Raw genomic sequence first — 17131 nt, forward strand, 5'->3', positions numbered from 1 at the left:
ACAATTGATTGTTTCTTGAAATGTAGTAAAAACAAGCTTTGAAAATGTGTATATGAAAACACTGACCTATATGGGGAGAAAAAGCAGCATTTACTTTGTAATGCTATCAGGTGGTAATTCAATTTCCCGTTAACTGAACTTCAAGTATTCTGTTTCAGGTCATAGATTGGTGGTGCTTATCATATAAATTGGCCAATAAGATTTACAAATAATACCTTTAGTGCTCGGATTTGTGGTTGTAATTCCATGCATTGGTTTCCTCCTTAAAATTCATGCAATTTGACTATGATTGACAGGGCACTGCACCATTATGCAGTCTGTTAGATGGACTGATTATGCTTATGAATACAAGAGTGGAGAGAATGAAAGCAACGTGTAATTGATTCTACACTTGGTCTGACTGTTCATTAACAGTTTGAATGTAGCACAGTTGCTTCTCAAATGAAAAATGATGAGAGCAACCTATATATGTGCTCTCTCATTTGTTTTAAAATTCATTATGCTAATATTTTTTGCAGAATGTTTTCATGCATTTGTTTTGCCAAGGGTAATTCTGATTGAATCTTTGTAAATAATTCTAGTGCTTTCAATTATTTGATATTCCAATCACATATTTTTTAATTTGCAGTTTTGGAAATGAAAGTGGGTTTTTCTGCCAACCCCCTTTAAAGAAAAGCTTCTATCCTACCCTCCTTTTCTATATAGTTCAGATTAATTTCCCAGGGTAAAATGAGGTAGGGGAGTGTGAGGTGGTGGTTATAGCTTCAAAACAAAAGAGCTGATTTATAGACCAATTGGTTTCAGAAATAGATAAGCAAAACCAGGTTCTATTTGTCTGGCCACACTTTAATCTGATAAAGCACAAAAGGGCCTGCCATCTCATTTTCCATATTTCTTCAAAGGGTTGCATTTGAAATGTTGAGTCAAAAGTACAAATTTCATTGCTGTTTTCTCTGCTTTCCTCAGTTGCGGTAAGAAAGGGCTTCAAACTCATGAAGGCTGCTTTTCCTGTTTTGAATGTGGAGCTGGACACAGCATTATAGAAATAGCATTACTTTTCTTGCCCACAGGAAGATATGATGCTGATTCTAAAAAGCTCTCCTTGCCCTTTTCTTTGCCCACAAGTTCCTGCCACATTTTAAGTCAGAAGAAGCAGCAAAACTAGTGTTGGGCTAGCAATTCCATTTGGGAGCTACAAATCTGTAATCTCGGTGATCTCTAAATTAGATTGCATTTACAATGAATAAATGTATTAATCCCGTACTCTAATTTTTCTCTAGCTCTGATTTTTTATTAAATCAACAGTTTACTTATCCAGGTAATGGGTCTGATAACTTAGTACTGGGAACAGATTTTATTTTTTTCTTATGATGAGAACTTTTAAAATTTACTCTCTTGGCAACATTCAAATATGAAATACAGTATTATCCTATATAATAAAAGGCTAATATGCAAATAGACCCGATGGCAGAATGACCGGTAGCTATGATGTGCACTGACCACCAGGGGGTAGATGCTCAATGCAAGAGCTGCCCCCTGGCAGTGCGCTCCTAAGGGAGCGAGCCTAAGCTGTTAGTCAGACATCCCCCGAGGGCTCCCGGATTGCTAGAGGGCGCAGGCCAGGCTGAGGGACTCTCCCACGCGAGTGCATGAATTGCATGCACCAGGCCTCTAGTTAACTATAGTCACCAGGCTGTGCATTACATCCCCAGGACATATTTATTTTATAACTGGAAGTCTATACCTTTTAATCACCTTCATCCAATGCTGCCACCACCTACCACCAATGCTGCATCTGGCAACAACCAGTTTGTTCTCTGTATTTATGAGCTTATTCTTTTGTTATTGTTGTTGTTTTAGATTCCACATGTAAGTGAAATCATACATTATTTGTGTCTTGTGTCTGACTTGACATAATGTCTCAAGGTCTACCCATGTTGTTGAAAATGACAGGATTCCCTGTGCGAGAGGCAACCAAACAATGTGTCCCTCTCACATTGATGTTTTTTCTTTCTTTCTCTGTCTCTCCCTGTCCCTTCCAATTTCTCTAAAAATTCAATAGAAAAATATCCTTGGGTGAGGATTAACAAAAACAAACAAACAAACAAAAAAACACAGTTTAAAAATTATTTTCTTGCCGAGACCGGTTTGGCTCAGTGGATAGAGCGTCGGCCTGCGGACTGAGGGGTCCCGGGTTTGATTCCGGTCAAGGGCACGTACATTGGTTGCGGGCACATCCCCAGCGGGAGGTGTGCAGGAGGCAGCTGATCGATGTTTCTCTCTCATCGATGTTTCTAGCTCTCTATCCCTCTCCCTTCCTCTCTGTAAAATATCAATAAAAAAAAAATTAAAAAAATTATTTTCTTGCCTCCTTTGTCAAATATTAATTGAGCATAATGGCTTGGGTTGATTTTTGGGTTCTCTATTCTGTTCCATTAGTCTATATGTTTGTTCTTGTGCCAGTACCAGGCAGTTTTGAGAAAGGTGGCATTGTCATATAGCTTGATATCTGGTACTGTGATCCCTCCAACTTTGTTCTTCTTTCTCAGGATTGCTGTGGCTATCCGGAGTCTTTTTTTATTCCAGATGAATTTTTGGAGAGTTTGTTCTAGGTCTGTGAAGTATGCCATTGATATGTTAATGGGGATTGCATTGAATCTATAGATTGCTTTGAGTAGTATGGACATTTTAATGATGTTGATTCTGCCAATCCATGAACCCGATATATTCTTCCATTTGTTTATGTCTTCCTCTATCTCTTTTTTCAACGTCCTGTAGTTTTCTGAGTATGGGTCTTTTATATCCTTAGTTAAGTTTATTCCTAGGTATCTTAATTTTTTTTTGTTGTAATGGTAGATGTGATTGTTTTCTTAGTTTCTCTTTCTGTGAGTTCATTATTGGTGTATAAAAAAAAACATAGAACAATCCAATCAAAAAATGGACAAAGGACCTAAATAGACACTTTTTGAAAGGGAACATACAGAAGGCTAAGAGACATATGAAAACATGCTCAAAGTCACAAATCATCTGAGAGATGCAAATAAAAACAACAACGAGGTAATATCTCCATCTCACACTTGTCACAATGGCTATCATCAACAAATCAACAAACAACAAGTGCTGGTGAGGATATGGAGAAAAAGGAACCCTCGTGCACTGCTGGTGGGAATGCAGACTGGTGCAGCCACTGTGGAGAATAGTATGGAGTTGCCTCAAAAAGTTAAAAATGGAACTCCCTTTTGACCCAGTGATCCCAATTCTTGGACTATATCATATGAAACCAGAAACACCAATCAGAAAGCATATATGCACCCCTATGTTCAGAGCAGCACAATTTCCAATAGCTAAGATTTGGAAACAGCCTAAGTGCCCATTAACAGATGAGTGGATTACAAAACAGTGGTATATCTACACAATGGAATACTACACTACTGTAAAAAAGAAGGAACTCTCTTTTTTTTTTTTTACAATGTTATATTATTTTTTTCTTTATTGATTAAGGTATTACATATGTGTCCTTACTCCTTCCCCATTTCTCCCTACCCCCTTCTTGTGCCCTCACCCCTCTAGTGTCTGTGTCCATTGGTTATACTTATATGCATGCATATAAGTCCTTTGGTTGATCTCTCCCCCTTCCTCCCACCCTCCCCTGCCTTCCCTCTGAGGTTTGAATATCTGATCAAACTCTTACCATTTGCAACAGCATGGATGAAACTGGAGAGAATTATAATAAGCAAAATAAGCTAGTCAGAGAAATATAAATATCACATGATCTCACTCATTTGTGGAATATAATGAACAACATAAACTGATGAACAAAAGTATATCCAGCCACATAGAAGCATTGAACAGCCCATCCAACATCCAACCTCAGAGGGAAGGCAGGGGAGGGGAGGGTAAGAGATCAACCAAAGGACTTACATACATGCATATAAGCATAACCAATGGACACAGACAGTAGTGGGGTGAGGGCATATGCTGAGGAGTGGGAACGGCAGAGGAGAGGTCAATGGGGGAAAAAGGAGACATATGTAATATTTTAAACAATAAAGAATTTAAATAAATAAAAATTATTTTCTACTCCTCCCATCAAGGGAGTCTCTGTGTCTCCAATGGAAATGGGTGGAATTGTGTGACAGTCACAAGTGATAGGGATAGTGATGGTGACACTGTGTGGCTCCCAAGGCTGCGTATAAAGGGTGGCACAGCTTCCGCCTCTGGACATGCTCTTGGATCCCTGAGCTCTCCTGTTAGCAGTCTGACTGCTCTGAGGAGGCCCCATCCTGTGAGGAAACTGAAACTGGTTCACATGAGTGTCCCTGAGACTACATGAAGAGGGAGATATGCCTTCCCAGCCTTTAGGTGCACAGCCTTCCCCTCTTCCACCACCAGCCATGGACTAACTGCAACAATATGTGTGACCCTGTGCCAGACCCCAACCTGAGCACTTTCAGAATTTCTGGCCCAGAGAAACCATAAAAAATAAGTTTGTTATCATCACGATGTTCTGGGGTGATATTTTGCACAAAAATAGCTAACCAGAATCTGCATGTATACAAAGTATGAGGCTAAAGTAATGGAATTTATTATAAACATGCCAAAATTTATACATACAAATGTGTGCCATTTCCTTCAATAAATAGTCACCTTGGGAAATGTTTATTCATGATCATATTGTCATTATTATTTATGTCTTCCCACATTGATCTTTGACTTTGGGCATATTATTCTGCCTCTCTAGCTACCTTAAATAAGGGAAAATAGATTAAATATTTTCTATTATCCTTTTCATTTCTAAGTATTATTGACTACTAGAGGCCCGGTGCACAAAATTTGTGCATGGGGGGGGGTGTCCCTCAGTCCAGCCTGCACCCTCTCCAATCTGGGAACCCTTGAGAGATGTCCGACTGCCCGTTTAGGCCCGATCCCATTGGACATCCCTCTCACAATCCAGGACTGCTGGCTCCCAACTGCTCGCCTGCCTGCCTTCCTGATTATCCCTAACCGCTTCTGCCTGCCAGCCTGATCACCCCCTAACCATTCCCCTGCCAGCCTGATTGATGCCTAACTGCTCCCCTGCCAGCCTGTTTGCCCCTAACTGCCTTCCCCTGCAGACCTGGTCACCCCCAACTTCCCTCCTCTGCTGGCCTGGTCACCCCTAACTGCCCACCCCTGCAGGCTTGATCGCCCCCAACTGCCCTCCCTTGTGGGCCTGGTCCCTTCCAACTGCCCTCCCCTGCTGGCCATCTTGTGGTGGCCATCTTGTGTCCACATGGGGGCAGGATCTTTGACCACATGGGGGTAGCCATCTTGTGTGTTGGAGTGATGGTCAATTTGCATATTGCTCTTTTATTAGATAGGAGGATAGAGGTCTGGTGCATGGGTGGGGGCCAGCTGGTTTGCCCTGAAGGGTGTCCCGGATCAGGGTGAGGGTTCCCTTGGGGTGTGGAGTGGCCTGGGCGAGGGGCCTGTGGTAGTTTGCAGGCCGGCCATGCCCCCCAGTGACCCAAGCGGAGGCCCTGGTATCTAGGATTTATTTATCTTCTACAATTGAAACTTTGTAGCCTGGAGCGGAGCCAAGCCTTCTGCTCCCTTTGTGGCAGCAGCCATTTCTGTTGGGCTTTATTTATCTTCTATAATTGAAACTTTGTAGCCTGGAGTGGAGGCCTGGGCCTGCCAGGGTGTGCGGAAAGCTTAGCTTCTTCCATTGCCGGGGAAACCCAAGCCTCCCTCCTGCTCTCTGTGGCTCTAGCCATCTTGGTTGGGTTTATTTGCATATTCACTCCTGATTGGCTGGTGGGCATGGCTTTTGGGTGTAGCGTAGATATGGTCAATTTGCATATTACTCTTTTATTAGATAGGATTATTCAACATTCTTTGGTTACTGAGATACCGAAGAAGTATATCCTTATACTACATTTCTACTATAAGGTATGTAGAACCCAGTTTGCATATCAAAATTATAGTAACATTTTAAAGACAGATAATAGCCATATAGAAAAAAATGCTTTATTGTCCACTATTTATCTGAAAATAATTGTCTTACTTTTATCTGAAAATAATTGTCTTACTTTTATCTGAAAATAATTGTCTTACAGAGAGATATTATTGAGAGTAGCAAAATAAAGGAAAGATATACCTAGTGGAATCATTCTGTTAAATCCCTTGGGATTATACATTTTTTACTTAAGAATACTTTAATATGTATAGTGATATTAGAGGCCCAGTGCATGGATTTGTGCACTGGTGGGGTCCCTCAGCCTGGCCTGTGGAAATTGGGCTGAAACCAGCTCTCTGATATCCCCTGAGGGGTCTTGGATTGCGAGAGGGCGGTTCTTGGGTGATGTACCCCCAAATCAGGCTCCCTCCTCTGTGGTTCCAGGTGTGTCACCTGAAAACTGCAGCTGCCAAGTCACTGCAGCTCGGCAGCTCCTGTGTACAGCATCTGACTCCTGGTGGTCAGTGCACATCATAGCTACCAGTCAGATGGCCGGACGGTTGCTTAGGCTTTTATATATATAGATAAGATTACATTTGAAAAGCACATTAACAATTTTATTCATTGTAGGGATATGTTATATGGGATCCAGAAACATGGTTGAATAAACCATATAATCTTCATTTTGATCTACAGGGTACATTCTTAGAAATAGAGCTATTGGAGTCTATATTTGTACTTTTTTAAAAAATGATATTTTTATTGGTTTCAGAGAGGGAGAGGGAAAGGGAGAGAGAGAGAGAGATAAAACATCAATGATGAGAGAGAATCATTGATTGGCTGCCTCCTGTACACCCCCCATTGGGGATCAAGCCCGCAACCCGGGCATGTGATCTTGACCGGGATTGAACCCAGGGCCCTTCAGTCCACAGGCCAGTGCTCTATCCATTGAGCCAAACCAGCCAGGACTATATTTGTACTTTTGATGGATATGGTTAAAATGCTATCTCTAGGGATGGGACCAATTTGCACTTCATTGATAAGCATGTTTGAGAAACTTGAACCATGACTGATACTTATTTATCTCAAAAACAATAAACTAGACTTTTTAAAATATATATGTCAATTCCTGAAATGCATGCAGAAGAGGAATTGCATTTAAAAGCAGCAAAGTATCTTAGAGGCCCTCATTCAATTCCTTTTTAGCTTTGAATATGGAAGTGCAAATAGGAGAATGACTTGCCTAAGATCACACAGCTGGTTATTGACAGATCTGGGACTTCTGACTTATAATTAGATCTTAGGTCTTACAGTCCAGTGTTCTGTCCACACTAGAACAGAGACAATAACAAAAATATAACAAGTAAACATTGAAAAGTCTCCTCTGTCATTTCTGCCTGTGTCTTCAAGATGCTTTAGATGGTGCTGGCCATTTTGCTCAGTGGTTAGAGCTTCAGCCTTACAGACCACCGAGTTTCAGTTTGGATTCCCAGTCAAGGGCACATGGATCCCCTGCCCTGGTCGGGGTGCAAACTGGAGGCAACCAATCGATGTGTCTCTCACATAGATGTTTCTCTCTCTCCTCTCCCTCCATCCTCCTCTAAAAAAATATCAGTGGAAAAAAATATCCACTCTCTCTCTCTAAAAAAAAAAAAAAAAAATTCAATGGAAAAATATATTGTTGGGTGAGGGTTAAAAAAAAAGATGCCTTAGATGCTTAGATGATACTGCTACTGTTGCTGGTGATAATTACTATTTCTTAAGCCTCTGCATGCACCAGACTTCAAATTAAACACTTATGTTTACATTATTATATTTACACCATCAGATCCACAAATGTTAGTGAAAATGCTGTTGAGGGGGAAACCAAGATGGCAGCATAGGAAAGCACCTAAAGTGCTGCCCCGCACAACAATTTCAAAACTACAACTAAAAGATAGAACGGACACCATCCAGAACCACAGGAAAGCTGGCTGAGTGGAAATTCTACAACTAGAAGGAAAGAGGAAAGCTCACAGAGAATTGGAGGTATGGCAAAGGGTCTTTGTGTGCGCAGAGAGGAAGGGCAGCTGAGAGCCTGGCTGGCTTTCTCTGGCAGGAGGGGGAAAGAAGCCCACGACTGCACTGAACCCCAGTTCTGACTGCACTGAACCTCAGTTCCGGGCGAAAACCTGTGGACCCAGGCTTATACATGGGGAGTTTGGACTGTCAGGTAGAGAGAAAGGCACCCAGAGACTCGGAAACTCGGAGACTCACGGGAGCCGCAGCGGCAGGGGTCTGGAGGCGCGAGTGTGCACAGGGACTGACTGCGGAGGTTACCACAGGGCTGTCCCTGGCGGAAGGGAGTCGGGGGCTCCTGACTGCACTGAACCCCAGTTCCGACTGCACTGAACCGCAGTTCCGGGCGAGCCCCTGGGGAAGTCTGGACTATAAGGCGGAAACTCGGGAACCACGGAGGGTGGAGGTCTAGAGACTCTCACAAGGGCAGGGCTGATGGGAAGCCAAGACTGTCTGCCCCGCCCTGAGACTCCACCCCTTCCAAGCTGAGCACAGAGGATTTTGCAATCTGGCAAGGCTAATCCTATAAGGCTGTCTCCAGCACCGAAAATCTCCCAGTGTAGACACAGCTAATCCTCACAGCCAACTGGCCTGGAGGTCAATTCCTCCCAGTGATACCAACAACAATCAAGACTTAACTACAACAAGGCTGTACACACAGTCCACAAAGGGGTGCACCAAGAGTGTCCACCTCAGGTTAACTGGGAAGGCCGACCCACTGGGCCATATAGGAAACCTAGCACACAAAGCTACTCTACCAACTCAGCAAAGCAGTGAAAAATGGGGAGACAAAATAACAGATCACAAATGAAAGAAATGGAGGAAAACAAATGACTGGATATAGAATTCAAAACCACGGTTATAAGGCTCTTCAACAATATCTTAGAAAAGGCTGATAAATATAACGAGACCCTCGAAGATATGAAAAAGGACCAACTAGAAATTAAACATACACTGACTGAAATAAAAAATGTTATACAGAGACCCAACAGCAGATTAGAGGAACGCAAGAATCAAGTCAAAGATTTGAAATACAAAGAAACATAAAACACTCAATTGGAAAAGCAAAAAAAAGAAAAAAGAATCCAAAAAGTTGAAGATAGTGTAAGAAGTATCTGGGACAACTTCAAGCGTACCAACATCAGAATTATGGGGGTGCCAGAAGAAGAGAGAGAGCAATATACTGAAAACCTATTTGAAGAAATAATGACAGAAAACTTCCCCGACCCGGTGAAAGAAATAGACTTACAAGTCCAGGAATCGCATAGAACCCCAAACAAAAGGAATCCAAAGAGGACCACACCAAGACACATCATAATTAAAATGCCAAGAGCAAAAGACAAAGAGAGAATATTAAAAGCAGCAAGAGAAAAACAGTTAATTACCTACAAGGGAGCACCCATATGATTGTCAGCTGATTTCTCAACAGAAACTATGCAGGCCAGATGGGAGTGGCAAGAAATATTCAAAGTGATGAACAGCAAGAACCTACAACCAAGATTACTCTACCCAGCAAAGCTATTATTCAGAATGGAAGGGCAGATAAAGAGCTTCACAGATAAGAAAAAGCTAAAGGAGTTCATCACCACCAAACCAGTATTATATGAAATGCTGAAAGGTATTCTTTAAGAAGAGGAAGAAGAAAAAAGTAAAGAGAAAAATTATGAACAACAAATACCTATCTATCAACAAGTGAACCTAAAAATCAAGTGAATTAAAAATCTGATGAACAGAATAAACTGGTGAATATAATAGAATCAGGGGCATAGAAAGGGAGTGGACTGATAATTCTCAGGGGAAAAGTGGAATGGGGGGTGCAAGAAGAGACTGGACAGAAATCGTACACCTATGGATGAGGACAATGTGGGGGGAGGTAAGGGCAAAGGGTGGGGTGGGAACCGGGTGGAGGGGAGCTATGGGGGGGAAAAGGAGAAACAATTGTAATAACCTGAACAATAAAGATTTATTTAAAAAAAGAAAAAAAAGAAAATGCTGTTATGATTAACAATAAAATATAAATTAATACAAAGCATCATTCAAGTGATAATAGCTATTTGTCTCTAACTTGTTCTCAGTCAATGGACTTTGAAACTATTGTTGTGAAAGAGTGGTCCATAATATTTCTGGTATTAAAAATGGATCCTTATATTCACAAGGCTCACCAGCCACTTAACTATGTTTAAGGTTTCGGTCAACTGTCCAGACATCACTGTGCACTCCATCTATCCATCTGTCTCCATTACAAGGTCAAATATTAATGATGAAACATAGCACAGAAGAGACCCTGGACATCACCTAAGCAGCTGATTTTTTCTGCAGATAAGAAAATCAAGGCAGAGTCCAATATAATGATGACTTCATCTGGGCCATTCGATGAGTCAGGCTTGGAGCTGGAATTAGAAGGCAGGACGCAGCCCGGGTGGTGTGGCTGTGGTTGGGTGTCGACTTATGAACCAGGAGGTCACTGTTCAATTCCCAGTCAGGGCACATACCCGGGTTTCAGGCTTGATCCTCAGTAGGAGGCATGCAGGAGGCAGCCAATCAATGATTCTTTCTCATCACTGATGTTTCTACCTCTCTCTGCCTCTCCTTTCCTTTCTGAAATTAATATATTCTTAAAAAGGAGAAGGCAGGACTCCTGACTGAATTTTATAGTAGAAAATAAAGGAGCTCCTCAGTGTTGAAGAGTTGCTCACAAGTACTAGGAACAATTAAAATGATGAAGAAAATTTCCTTCTGAACCTCACACTGATTCACTTCCACCTTTGTGAATCTGAGACATCATTGTGTTGGTTAACACTTACTTGATCCTGGATGTTGTAAATTTAACATAGAGCAGAAACTATAGATATTATATTTTGATGTTGAGGAAGCTCATTTATTGGCTATGTCTTCTCAGACTTTTAAATTAAATGGAGAACTAAAGAAATGCAAGGAGTAGTTTTTCATAAATTTCATTTCCGTTATGTGGACAATGGTGGCTAAGAAAAAAAGCAAGGAAAAAGGTTATGATGTTACTATTTCCTGATCTTTTGAGATCCTTTCTGTCTTTTCTCCCCATTCATGCCCCTAAACCCTGTTTTACTTGGCTCAAGTAGATACATCTTTTTGACCCCAGATAAGAGACACTTATCCTTAACCTCCTCCATCCATTAAATAAGGAAGCCAAGGTAATATACTGTTGTTCCTTATGTACTAAGTATTTGATGTACAGCTGCAATGGTTAAAGAAAAAAACATGACCTTCACCTGTAACAATGCAATTAGGATGCCAAAATTTCTCTGGAACATTTTTCAAAGCTTAATTTGTGGAAATGTAATTCCATGAAGTTCTCTGCAAAACATGTGTTTTAGTAGTCAAGTTTATTTGAGGAACAGAATATTCTGTGTCCCCAGGTGGAGACTGACAATGTGCTATACTAAATGCCCAGAGAAGCTCTGCCTAAGGGTGACTTAGTTTCACCCAGTGATTTCAAATTCAATTGACCTTTGCTCCCATATCTTACTGAACCTCCTTTGGGAAATGCTGCTCTGTAGAATTATGATAGCTAGACACAAAGAGCAAGTAGTCACACACACAAAAAAAATTAAGTAAAGCTAAGTACAATCTTTCTTCTTCATGTAGTATAGTGTTCATTTAAAAATAGAATCTAAAGTAAAATATTCCTATAAAAATGTACTATAGCCCTAACTGGTTTGGCTCAGTAGATAGAGCATCAGCCTGCAGACTGAAGGGTCCCAGATTCAATTCTGGTCAAGGGCATGTACCTTGGTTGCAGGCACATCCACAGTGGGGGGTGTGCAGGAGGCAGCTGATCGATGTTTCTCTCTCATCGATGTTTCTAGCTCTCTGTCCCTCTCCTTTTCTCTCTGTAAAAAATCAATGAAATATATTTAAAAAATAAAATACTAAAAAAAATGTACTGCATATAAGACTTGTATTGTTTCTATATGCAACTCTTACTTGTTACTATTATTACAAAAAAAATCACTGTGTGCTTTCTTTTGTTTCTTTGGTGTGTTTTTTTGTTTGTTTTGTTTTGTTTGTGTTTATTTTTTCTGATAAATACAACCTAGTATCCCTTTATCTTTTCCTTGTATTGTAGCAGTTCTCACTTTAAACCCAGGTTTGCCTGTGAAATAACATCTGCATGAACTCACTGGTGACATTTCTGCCTATTCTAATCACAAAATGTCACCTTTAATATTATCTGATTAGGATTTAAATACTATTTCAGAATTAAAAGTTATAGTCAACATTTTGGGGATTTTCCCAAGCATCAATTGTTACTGTGGACATTTAGCAGTCAATCAACAAAAATCTTTCCCTTAGTGATTTATTTTCTACTATTTAAATTTCATGTGAAATTTCAAACTATTCCACTTACTCATTTTTTGTAATGTGTTCTTATTCTCATTGGTTTTTTTTTAAATTAAGCAGTGGTATGATTAGTCAAAGAAAATAATTTCATTTAATTTTACTATTCCAAAACGAGTAGACTGAACTTTTCTTTTTATCAAAATGGACTAGTTGTTACAGCAATAAAATGGACTCATAATCCAGATTAACTTATAAAACTGGGAAGCAAGAGTTCTAAGGCATTTTCAAATAATTTAGATTAAATTTTGGGTGTTGTTGTTTTTTTTAATAATCTTTATGGACTTAATGCTAGGACAGTCCTTTTTCATTATGATCCTAATTTTAAAAGTTTATGTATGTGTAGATGTTAAAAGAATACCAAAATGGCTGTCTTTATATGCAAAAAAGAAAAAGCAGATTTCATGTTTTTAAATATAGATAAAGGTTGAAAAGTATAGATTGCTTTTTGAAAGTTTTAATACAGGGTGTATCCACAGTAGTTTTACAGTTGTGCATATGCAAAACACAAAGTTTTTATATTATTACTTATTAATTTTTGTATTATTTCCCATACAAACAACTGTAAACCTACGTTTGCCCCACCCTGTATAGTAAAAAAAATAGAAACTAGGTACTATTTTATTCCTAGGATATCTCATGTATGTGAGGATCCGTAGGTTGCACTCTAAAATTGGTAAGGATGTTTTCAAATCTCTCCTTTTAGGGCTATTACCGATGATCATAAATTATCTTGGAATATTTTCCAAAATTTACCTTTATTGTGTACAATTCCTGCATTTATTGTCTTATTTACAAGTAGTGATGTGTAGCATTGGTTCTTCCCAGGTCAATTTAAAATGCTCATTTTTTAGGCAATTATTTCTTAGTTTATTTCCCACCAAGGTTTTGTCTTTTTCCATGGTGCCAATAATTCACATCTTATATTATAATTCTTCTCACTTGGATCTGACCAATAATGATGGAACAGTTTATTGGTAGGGGATTCCTTTTCACAATATCTTTCTGGGAAATTGCCTACTTTTAGGAGGTTGTGCTACCTAAAATCTTTTACATTTGCATCATCAGTATTTCTTAGCTTGCTTGTCTCCAGGCTCCAACATAAATACCTAAAATAAATAAAGCACCATTTATGTGAAAAGTGAAAAATATCTTGCTTACCCTATTTTTTCTTCCTTTTGCATTTGCAGATGTCATCCATACTGTAGGGCCAATAGCAAGAGGCCATATTAATGGTTCCCACAAGGAAGACCTTGCAAATTGCTATAAATCATCTCTGAAGCTGGTGAAAGAAAATAACATCCGATCAGTTGTAAGTACTTTTGTGTTCCTTGTTTCTTAATTCTTTTCCAGCCTTTATATTTTGGAAATCAGTCTTGTCCAAAATGAAGGTAAAAAACCATTTCCAAAATTCTGAAAACTGAATTTAAGAATCTTAGTGATGTCTTCTGTTGGTTATCATGGCTTCACTTTTCTGATGCCCTAAATATTTGCTAAATTGTTCATGATGTTTGGGGATTTAAAACATCATGAACAATTTAGAACCCCAGAACTGGAACCATCTCATCTACTTTCTCTCATTTTGCCATTATCTTTTGAAGTGTGCGTGTATGTTTTTACTTGACAGTTGTTATTCTTTTAGATTTATTTTCCTTTTCCTAAACTAATATTCTGTGGTTGGGTATGCCACATTCCTTCTAAGTTTTATCAATTTAGACAGAGAGTTCAGAAAATGTGGATCTAATCTATTTCTTTACCAGTAGGCTGAGATTAAAGGCAGTTTTCTCTGGTTGGATTTAGAGGTATTTATTCACCTGCTTTTCTTTTAAAGCATGTACTACGTTTATTACATGTCAATTACACCAGGAAAATAAAACTATGAGAAAAATGAAAGTGTAAACACACAAGAGTGAGTTAATGTGGGCTGAATCCCTTGAGTCTTTTCACAGAGAATTAGCCTTGATAAAATTTTGGGGCAATTAAACAATTGACTTATTAGAAAGTTTAATGGATTGGCATTGCCCTGGAGTTCACAAAAGTGGTGGTTTTATTATTTGCATGAAGAAGCATTGAGAGTCAGACACATTTAGATAACTTGATCATCACTGTATTTTTCATGCATGATTATAATGATAAAGTCACTTTTTCAATGTATGTTAGTGAGTTTGCTTAACATAAAAATACTTTTTACAAGCCAGTTATACTGCCTTTAAAATCTTTGCATGATTATTAACAGAGCTGGATATTTTCTTTCACTCTTTGATTTTTTTTAAAAAAAAGTTCTTTGTAAGTGAATCAATAAGTAAGACTATTCTGTCTTAGAGGAGAAAACTCAAGTTCAGAGAGAATGGAGCAAAGCAAACTACTAAACAAGTTGGCTAATTTTGTTCTCTACAGAAAAATCTAAACAGGTGTGCACATTCAGGGGGTAATTAAAATGTTGTCAATATGGCTTATTGATTTAAAAAGGCAAGGGTCTGAAGTGTTCACAAAATGTTTATGTATAGACATTTCAACTTGGAAAATATGGACCTTGAGACCTGAAGAGAATTTACTAGTGAATTCAATGACATCTCTAATACTATATAATAAAAAGATAATATGCAAATTAATCCTTACACCCTCACAAGATGGCTGCCTATGACCAGACCAGCAGGGGGGTTAGTGAGGGACGACCAAACAACTGAAGAGCAGGCTGCGTGGGATGACCAGGTTGGCAAGGGGGCTGTGAGGGGTGACCAGGCCTGCAGGGGGGGCAGTTGGGGGCGACCAGGCTGGTGGGGGGGGGGGGAGTTAGCAGTGATTAGGCCAGCATACAGAGGCAGTGAGGGGCAATCAGGCCGGCAGGGGGGAGCAGTTAGGGGTGACCAGGCAGGCAGGCAGGTGAGCAATTAGGAGCCAGCAGTCTAAGATTGTGAGAGGGATTTCTGACTGCTGGTTTACACCTGATCCCAGGGATCTAGCCTAAACCGGCAGTCGGACATCCCCCGAGGGGTCCCGAATTGGAGACGGTGCAGGCTGGGCTGAGGGGACCCCCTCCCGTGCATGAATTTCATGCACCGGGCCTCTAGTGTGTAAATAAATAAGAAGAGTCTAGACCAGTGGTTGGCAAACTCATTAGTCAACAGAGCCAAATATCAACAGTACAACGATTAAAATTTCTTTCGAGAGCCAAATATTTTAAACTTAAACTTCTTCTAATGCCATTTCTTCAAAATAAACTCATCCAGGCCATGGTATTTTGTAGAAGAGCCACACTCAAGGGGCCAAAGAGCCACATGTGGCTCGCGAGCCGAAGTTTGCCGACTACTGGTCTAGACCATTAGAAAATGTAAAAATAGCAACCATTTTTTTAATAGGAAAAAGAAGCATTCCTAAGATGTGTAAAATAATCACATCTGTTATTACACTACTTGCTACCATTACTTAAGAAGATGGTGAATTATGAAGTTAAACTAACTTTTATCAGGTGGCATGCAGATGGACTTAAGCAATACTCTAATCATTTTGGGATTTAACATCTACCTTAACACCTTTGATGATGATTTTGAGGGTATACATGTTACTGGGATAAAATTAGCAAACAGTAGTAAACTGAAGTTATTCCAATATTAATAAGTAAAAACGGAGATGGAAAATATCTCCAAAATGTGAAGTAAATGTTCAGCTAAATTCTTCTCTATGTTATGGCATGGTTGACTGGAGTTGCCATCGAATGCGTTGAATCTTACTCATAAAAAGAAAACATCCATTTTCTTCCTTCCTTCCTTCCTTCCTTCCTTCCTTCCTTCCTTCCTTCCTTCCTTCCTTCCTCCCTCCCTCCCTCCCTCCCTCCCCCTCCCTCCCTCCCTTTCTTTCTTTCTTTCTTTCTTTCTTTCTTTCTTTCTTTCTTTCTTTCTTTCTTTCTTTCTTTCTTTCCTTCTTTCTCTCTCTCTGTTTCTTTCTTTCTTTCTTTCTTTCTTTCTTTCTTTCTTTCTTTCTTTCTTTCTTTCTTTCTTTCTTTCCTTTCCTTTCTTCTCATCCATCCCTCCCTTCTTTTTTTCCTTGAAGGAGGAAACTGGCTTTCTACTTTACATGGAATGTTGTGTTCTTGAGCAACATTGCAAACATAATGCTAATGTCATCCGGTCCTCCTTATTTGGGAATTACTAGAAAATTCTTAGAAATATGATTGACTGAATAGGTGTTCTATAGTATAGGCTTATCTGTAGATTAATTACATTAGATGGAGAAAGAGAGTTGATATAAAAAGCCTGCTTGTGAAAATGGAAGAAAAACTTAACTTGAGCTCATTATATACATGTCAAATAAGATTCTCATAAACCCAAAATAGCTTAGTGTTTGCTCTACCAGTTATCACTGTGTAACCATGGATAAGTCATGTCAATATACTATAGCCTTGGTTTCCACATACAAATAATCTGTAATTTATTTCTGTAATCTCAGAACTAACTCATGAGCTATTATGGGGAGCAGTGGAGATGATGAATATAAGATAACTAAAAAATGTAATTCTCTATAAAAGTATTTGTCAATATCACTTCAAGTATAAGATAGTTTTCACATTTACATTTTTATGATTTGGCAAATTTAGAAAATTGATATCATTCTTCCTTTGATATATGTTTTGAAAACCAGACATCTAGATATTAATCATATCATTTGTTGATGCTTTTAAACCAGAACTATATTATTATAAAGCATTCAGTTAATCTAGTTGTAAAGGAAAATTCAATATCTTCCTCCTCCAGTGCAGAG

At 39.2% G+C, this 17131-nt stretch overlaps 1 protein-coding gene across 4 annotated transcripts in view; it reads left to right on the top strand.

Moving 5' to 3' along the window:
• Positions 1 to 17131, top strand: part of MACROD2 (mono-ADP ribosylhydrolase 2) — a 1970509-nt gene that overhangs the window by 1160782 nt on the left and 792596 nt on the right. For all 4 annotated transcript variants that reach the window (XM_080685397.1, XM_080685398.1, XM_080685399.1 and 1 more), the window contains exon 6: positions 13564 to 13685. In XM_080685397.1, coding sequence (XP_080541523.1) covers positions 13564 to 13685 — 122 coding nt within the window. The remainder of the gene's footprint in view (positions 1 to 13563; positions 13686 to 17131) is intronic.

This window comes from Plecotus auritus (assembly GCF_963455305.1).
Source record: "Plecotus auritus genome assembly, chromosome: 8".
NCBI lineage: Eukaryota > Metazoa > Chordata > Mammalia > Chiroptera > Vespertilionidae > Plecotus > Plecotus auritus.